This window comes from Stegastes partitus, unplaced genomic scaffold (assembly GCF_000690725.1).
Source record: "Stegastes partitus isolate 25-593 unplaced genomic scaffold, Stegastes_partitus-1.0.2 Scaffold660, whole genome shotgun sequence".
NCBI lineage: Eukaryota > Metazoa > Chordata > Actinopteri > Pomacentridae > Stegastes > Stegastes partitus.
Window position 1 is genome coordinate 344655 of NW_007578391.1, and position 8016 is coordinate 352670.

General features: G+C 44.9%; 1 protein-coding gene across 1 annotated transcript; it reads right to left on the bottom strand.

The window, feature by feature from the left end:
- Positions 1-376: 376 nt before the first annotated feature.
- On the bottom strand, positions 377-5406 carry LOC103363458 (somatostatin receptor type 5-like). Its single transcript, XM_008290233.1, has 4 exons — positions 5231-5406; positions 2337-3055; positions 1899-2243; positions 377-814 (listed from the first exon to the last, which is right to left on the bottom strand). The coding sequence occupies exons 2-4, from the start codon at positions 3039-3041 to the stop codon at positions 740-742; spliced, it is 1125 nt and encodes a 374-aa protein (XP_008288455.1). The 5' UTR covers positions 3042-3055; positions 5231-5406; the 3' UTR covers positions 377-739.
- Positions 5407-8016: the final 2610 nt, after the last annotated feature.

Sequence of the window (8016 nt, forward strand, 5' to 3'; positions counted from 1 at the left end):
AGCTACGTCCATCTTTTATACAGTCTATGTGCTTTACTTTACAACGTTGATGTCAAGATGTCACAAAAAGCCAGTAAATAAATACAGTGGTCGTGATCATCAGTGATGTTACAGTAAGCAACAGGGGGGCAGGCGTTAGTCTGGTTACAACAGTAATGCACTAAATACTGTAAATTAAAGGAAGAACGTCTGAGATAGAGTCCTGAAATAATGCCTGGTGGAAAAAACAACAACGAGAGACTCCCTTCATGGTAAATTCTGTATAAACTCATATCCACTCTGCTGTTATGAGTTCTGCTTTTTCAAAAAAAAAAAAAAAAGAAGCTTTATTTCTTTTTAACAGATGAGAAGATCGATGCCACTCCCACGATTGTCCATGAAAGCCACAGTCAGTTTAATTCTAGTTTACAGATTCTAGTCGGTCATTAACCCGAATGAGTCCGATTCGCTGTGAGATCAACATTTTGACTGCAAATTAACACACACACACAAAAAAAACACGCCAGAAAACGAGTTCTCCTACTGAAATACTAAAACAAATATGGAAAACCAAGCTGAGCATTTATAGCAGTTTGAAGTTTTGTGACTATTTCATATCGTGACAATGAAATCAATTAAAACGTTCAATGACATTAAAAAAAAAACAACAACAAAAACTGCAGAGATTTGTACATGAATGTTGTTTCTTGGGCAGGAAAAGTCGAAAAAAAAGTCCTCCGTGTTCTGTTTGGTCGGCGGGTCACTGGCCATTCGCCACGTGTTTTAAAGTGAAAGGTTCACTGTCGGCGTTCCTGTCAGCTTCAGGCTTTTCACTCTGCGGAGACAAAACCGGAAACAGCCTCAGATTAGAGAACAGACTAACTTCTCATTCTCAGTAGTGGAAAAAATTCTTTGACACAACTGAGGAGCCATCGGTTACTCAGCTATGACCGGCGCTCACATGACAAAAAGTCTTTTCAGGTGATCTGGGCTGAACTGCAGGTAGTGTTTACACAAAGCAGGTAGGAGGCACGTATGCAAACACAGCGCTTTGTCCCCCAAGCATTGGAAACACCTGGTTGTAGAAATGTTGCACATGCTGATTGTAGGCTTTTATAGATTTCTGCAAAATAAATGATTAAAGAAATGTAACTTTCATTTTGGATTTTTTTTTTTTTAAATGATTTATGGCTCTATAACTTATTCATACTGCACAAAAGACATTTTAAGTTCTTTCTACTTCTGGCTGGGTTGTGCTGTTTCCATAGAGGTGCAGGAATTATGAAAAATGAACTCACGATGAGAAAAAATATGGCAGGTTTTGGACCACACAGTTGTGTAAAATGTTTTGGCCTGGGCCTAAAAAACTTCCATCCATCCATCATCTATACACCGCTTAATCCTCACTAGGGTCGTGGAGGGCTGAAGCCCACCCCAGCCGACCCAGGGTGAAGGCAGGTTCACCTGGACAGGTCGCCAGTCCATCGCAGGGCCACACCCAGACACAGACAACCAAGCACACTCACACTCACACCTACGGACAATTTAGAATCACCAATTAACCTCAACATGTTTCTGGACTGTGGGAGGAAGCCGGAGAACCCGGAGAGAACCCACGCTGCACGAGGAGAACATGGAGACTCCACGCAGAAAGATCCCGGTGTCCTCACCGGGATGCGAACCGGCAACCTTCTTGCTGCGAGGCGACAGTGGTACCAACTGCACCACCTTGCAAGCCCCCTAAATAACTTAATTCAAAATTTAAACAGCACCAGAAATAGAAACTAAAATGCACAGTGCAATGACCTTAAGATGTTCGGCTGTAAGGTGCACGAGTGTAACTGCTGTAAACTGTGGCAATAAATGAGAAGAACAACTGACAACATGGACGCTGTTTGTGCAACGTTTCTGCGGTTTACCTTGTTGGCGTTCTGTCTGGTTCCAGTCGTGGTCGTCGCGACGACAGCGTTTGGTTTGTGGCAGCAGAGCGCTTTCTGGAAGCTCTGCTTGAAGTTCTCAGAGAGGAAGCCGTAGAGGACGGGGTTGGCGCAGGAGTTGACGTAGGTGAGGATGACCAAGGTGAAGTAGAGCACAGCCATGTCTATGCTTTCGGGGATGGTGTAGATCAGGTTGACGATGTTGGCGGTAAAGAAGGGCAGCCAGCAGAGCACAAACACCAGCACGATGATCACCACCATGCGCGTCACCTTGCGCTCTGACTTGCGCCGCTTCGTCACTCCTGCGCGTACACCTGCCGACCTCACCTGAAAGTCACGCCGTTGATCGGAAAGGTTTAACGAAACTGTGAGAGCAGAAGGGAGAAAAAAAAAATGACCCTAAAAGGATCCGTCTCCTACCTTGATGATAATGAGCAGGTAGCAGAGGCAGATGACGACGAGAGGACCGAAGAAGCTCAGGATGGACGTGTAGAGGATGAAGACAGCGGACCACACATTTTTCGGCTCCGGCCAGCTCATGTTGCAGGTGTTGAACTTGTCCTGCACGTTTGAGAAGATGGTGACCGGCAGTACGACCAGAAAGGACACCACCCACACCAAGCCGCTGAAGAGCTTGGCCACCTGCGGCTTCCTCCACTTGGCGCTGCGTATGGGATAAACCACGGCGAGGAAGCGATCGATGCTCATCAGCGTCAGGCAAAACGTGGAGGCGAACTGGCTCATGGAGTCAATGGTCATGTACACCTTGCAGAAGAATTCCCCGTACGGCCAGTAGGAAAGCACGCTATTGGTCCCGACGAAGGGAATCCCCAGGATGTAGATTTCATCCGCCACGGCTAAGTTGAGGATGTACATGTTGGTCACTGTCTTCAACTTGGCGTAGCGGACCATCACGTAGATGGCCAGCGTGTTGCCCACAAAGCCCACGATGAAGACGATGGTGTAGATGATGGCGGTGGCGTTGTTGAAGGGCATCGGCGTGGGGACGTCTGAGGCGTTGGCGACGTCTGAGGCGTTGGCGGAGGTGGAGTAGAGCTGGGGGGAGCTGTCGTTCTCAGACATCCAGCTGTCGTCCATGTTGAAGGAAGGAGCGCCGGTGTCCATCTGGATCGCAGGAACTCAACAGAGAAAAGATTTACAGTAATTATACAGAACAAACAATTAGAGCTTAACATCCTCTCCGTTCTGACATTGTGTGAATTTTCAGAGATGCTACGTTCGTTCGCACTCAGCAACACGTGCGAGATGCCCGTATTTACCAGGCGAGAAACTTTCCACTGCGCTGGCTGGGCGCGTGGCCAACGTTCGTCCTAATGGGGAGCTGCACTTTAGCTGAGCAGGTTTCTAAACCGTCACTGCCATTCGATTGAATAATGGAGGGACGGAGAGGATGAAAAGTGGCGAGAAGCCCAAGATCTGGAGCGAGACAGAGACGTTAACAGAGCTGGAGGTGGGCTTTGGGACGAACACGCTCCATCATTACCATTGGAGAGGAGGGAGCGAACACAAAGAACCAGTTTTTCTGATTGAAACCAGAGAACCACACAGTTTAGGATAGCAGCACATTTTAAACATGACTCCAGTCACTGCCTCCCTGCCTGAAAGTCCCTCCTGATCACATCCATTTGCATCATTTGGCCGTTAAACTTAACGCAATATGAGTATAATATAATATAATATAATAATATAATATAATAGTTTCTCTATTTTTTACTGTCCTGCACGTCTAACGGCACAGCAGAGGACAGAACTCCAACATGTCTTCTGTTCAGGATAATTAAATGATAATACATAAATCATTTGATTTAAAAGAAGGTGGATTTTATTGATTATTTGACTAAATTTTATGCTACGACTTTGGCAGCTCCAAGCAAAATCTGGTGTTGTGGAGTTTCCCAAACCTTGGTAACCTGCAGCTCATCTCTGCTTGAGGCCACGTTAGCTGCTGCTATAATAACACACCTGAATCTCTGATGCCTGAGATGCACTTTGGGAAACGTAGGAGACACGGCGGAATCATTCCTGAAAAGAAAAATATGTTATCTTCAGTTTTTACTGCCATTCGATTTGATGTGAATAATGGAAGGATGGAGGGGACGAAAAGTGGCAAGAAACCCAAGATCTGGAGCGAAACAGTGACGTTAACGCAGCTGGAGGTGGGCTTTGGGACGAACACGTTTAAGTGTTGGATTGTGTTTTCTTTCCACTGCTGCCAAAGGCTTTCTCAAAGGGAATCTAAGGGAATCATTGATTTATCTCTATCGTTTTACATTGAAAAAGTGAATTAAATGATATTTTACCATTTTAAAATGTCACTGGATGCACACTGAGCTAAAGCTTTGTACCAGAGCAGCCTCTGTTGAGAAGATAACGCTCCATCATTACCATTGGAGAGGAGGGAACGAACACAAAGAACCAGATTTTCTGATTGAAACCAGAGAACTACACAGTTTAGGATAGCAGCACATTTTAAACATGACTCCAGTCACTGCCTCCCTGCCTGAAGTGCCTCCTGATCACAGCTCCTCATGGCTGCATTTGCATCATTTGGCCGTTAAACTTGTGATCTTCACATTTGCTTTGTGTTTGATGCGCAGCTTAGATCTTCTTCTATATTTTAGGCATCTATTCTTTCTTTGAATACGGAGACATTTATAGTTTCTACTTCATTTTCTGTGCACTGCATTTACGATTTAGGTGTTCATAGTTGTCATTCTGTACTCGAATCTAGAAAGAAAACACGTTCCAGTCTATTTTGTTCAAACATCTCCGGTGGATCAAACTTCAAGGTTGCGCAGGGACCCAACAAAATGACATTGTAAGTCCTCACCCGGTGCCTTGTGGGTGACCTAAAATAACAATAATAATCTTGTGACTGTCGGTTGCAACCTGAGGCTGTGGAAATGTGTTGCACAAATACAGAGTGTGACGCGAAGATTCAGTGAACCGCGCTCCAAAACACGGGAGTGACGCGCAGCCCGCAGCACCGTGTTGAGAAAACAAATACTGGAAGCCCCCTTTTACCCCTTCAGGCCTCCAACAAACTAAAATAAAGTATAATACGAGTCACAAGAGCTACTTCAAGTGTTTGGGGATTGAAAATTAATTAAATAACTTTAATGCGCATTTTTCTAGCTCACATGCGGCATTCCAGGGAAATAACTGAGTAAAAATAAACCGTGATGACACATATTTCTTTTTTTTTTTTTCCTTTCAAATTCTGCAATTTCATTTCATAGACACAGTGTTTTCTTGTAAATTCCGTCACAGCTGTGGTTTAGGATGGAACCTACCCGTGCGCTTTTACGCGCCTCTTCCACTATCCGGCGAAGTGATGCGCGTCTGAGGACCTGGTGCGCCTTTGGAGACTTTCTCTGCTCTTTTCTCCCGTTTCTTGAAAGCGAAACCACCTCACACTCGACTTGTCAGCCCGAGGCATTTTCCTGATGTCAGCACGCTCAAATCTCCATAGTCACAGGTTTTTACAAAAAAAAAAAAAGATTTTGTTAGAGTTCAGATATGAAAAAAATAAAGTCCAGCGCTCGGAGAAATGCCGTCCTGAGCTGATGAGAAGTCACTCACTGGGCCACGCGGTGCCGTTGACGCAGTATTTATGTGTGGAAAAACGTCACCCTACCTTTGGATGTGAAAGTCCCACCCCCAGCCCAGAGCAGTCGTTGGTGTCAAATCGTACATTTAGAGGCTTTTATAGCCGCTCCACCATGAAGTCATACTTTATTTCCAACTGTGTGTGAGACGCAGCAACAGAGAGAAGAGATGGAGCCATGCCCAGATCCAGCCCGGGGCATAAATTACCTTGACGGTGGCCTTGGGCACCTGAGACAGGCGGAGAAATGAAGGTGAAATGGAAAAACGGTGCAGGCAGGATGAGATGGCACACTGAGGGAGAGCTTTGATGGTGATTGTCTGGGAAAGCTGCCTGCTTTACAGCCATTAGCTTCATGTTGTTGTCATCATGCAGGTCAGTGGAGCATCAACAACAGGCTGCAGATGCAAAAACACAAACAACACAAATGCCCCAATCATGTCTGCGCCAAGTCATCATGTCACGTCTGTATGTTCTATCAGTCCAAAGCATCTCGGAGGGTTCAGCGGGAAGCTGATGACGTCTTCTAGTTGTGTTAAACCGGTTCTAACCAGGCCAAATGGGCGGCTTCATGGGAATGGAGAGTAAACAGGGCTACACATCTGGGCCTGCCCTGGAGGGACGGTTGATGTGTGGTGGCACTCAGGAAGCCAGGATCACGATACGGCTCATTTACTTTGGATTTTCACCGGCGTGGGCGGATTAGCATCCCAAACTGTAACAACAAACATTTTCTTTGGGAGCCGAAGAGCTCTACAGATGCAGGAAATGTACCAGAAAATCTAAAAAAGATTAACAGAATAAAGCTTCCCAATGAGCTGCCAGTTTATTCACAAATCAGCGTCTGCTGGCAGGTCTTGGGTGGCACATGTGAACATTTATCCAAGCATTTGTCAGGTGTATTTCTCAGAAACGGCGCAGGAGAGGACAGAACTCCAACATATCTTCTGTTCAGGATAGTTAAATGATAATAATAAATCATTTGATTAAAGAAAAGGTGGATTTTATTGATTATTTGACTAAATTTTATATTAAGACTTCAGTAGCTCTGAGCAAAATCTGGTGTTGTGGAGTTTCCCAAACTTTGGTAACCTGCAGCTCATCTCTGCTTGAGGCCGCGTTAGCTGCTGCTATAATAACACACCTGAATCTCTGATGGCTGAGATGCATTGTGGGTAACGTAGGAGGCACGGCGGAATCATTCCTGAAAAGAAAAACATGTTGTCTCCAGTTTTGCTGCATCAATTTATTATTGGGTTAAAATGTGTTGTTTCTTTCTTTAAGTTCTACAAATGATGCAGTCCAATAAAATCTGTCTTTGGCATAAATATAAAGGTTTTTTATGACACAACATTTCACGGTCAAACTGTATCAGATGCAGCTGATATATAGGTTTTCTTTTTACGTTTCCTTTATCCTCCACTTGTCCTGAGGCAGCCTTTCTCCTGTATTGTGTCACTGGATGTAATTGAGGATGTTGCAGAGACATTAATGAACAACTGCTGGCTTCCCACAGCCGGCTGAGCGTCCGACTCTTCTCATTGGGCTTCAGTAAACACCTGCAGCTTCACACATTCAAAGATAAATGAAGATTAATTCATGCACAGCAGCAGCAGCTTCGTTAAAAAGGGTGAATGTCAATCAGCGTTCCAGGTTTATACGTTGGAATTATCTAAGCCGAAGCCTCTCCGGATGAATCCTGGAGGCATTTTCATCCAAATAAGCCCTCATTACACTGGCAATCACATTCCGCTGTTTTAATTGTGTTACGGGACTGGAGCTGCGGAGGTGGACTTTTTTAGCAGCTCAAATAAATCCGCATCCCCCGAATGTCTCATTACAGGTTGTGCTCCTGCTTGTGTTGTGTTACATTAGTGTGTTCTTATTAGGTTTGTCGCGGTGATGTAATTTCCTCGCACTGATAAGTTTCATAAGAGCTTAAGCCAATCAGCTGTGCTCACCGCGCGGGCAAACGAGTCGCCGGTGTCAGGAAACACCTCGTATCGGCGTGACTCAGATCATAACACCCGTTTATCAGCTGCATAAACACATGATTTGTCCCCATTCACAGCCACAGTTGTGTTTACATTAATATTAAGCTGTTAGAAAGGAGGGTCACTGAGCTCTTATCCAGATCAAATCAGATCTTTAGAAATAAATTGCTGTCTTATCAAACTGCGGTTTCATTCTGCTGCTCTGAGACTTGCTCATAAAACCCTGATTATAAACACACATCCTGTAGTTGTTGGCTGTGAACACCCGCTGCTCTGTGTCAACCAAACTGTGAGCTGTTGTTTTCTTTATTGGTAAATTAATCTTTATATGTATTCGACACTGACGAGATTTTTTTCAGGCCTTCACCTGCCACTTCTGAACTATTTTATTTCTTCTCAAACTGTTCCAAACCCCTTCTTGCCGTCCGTCGTTCTGTTGCTCAGATGAATCGCTGTGGCTTCAGTCAGCTTGCATGAA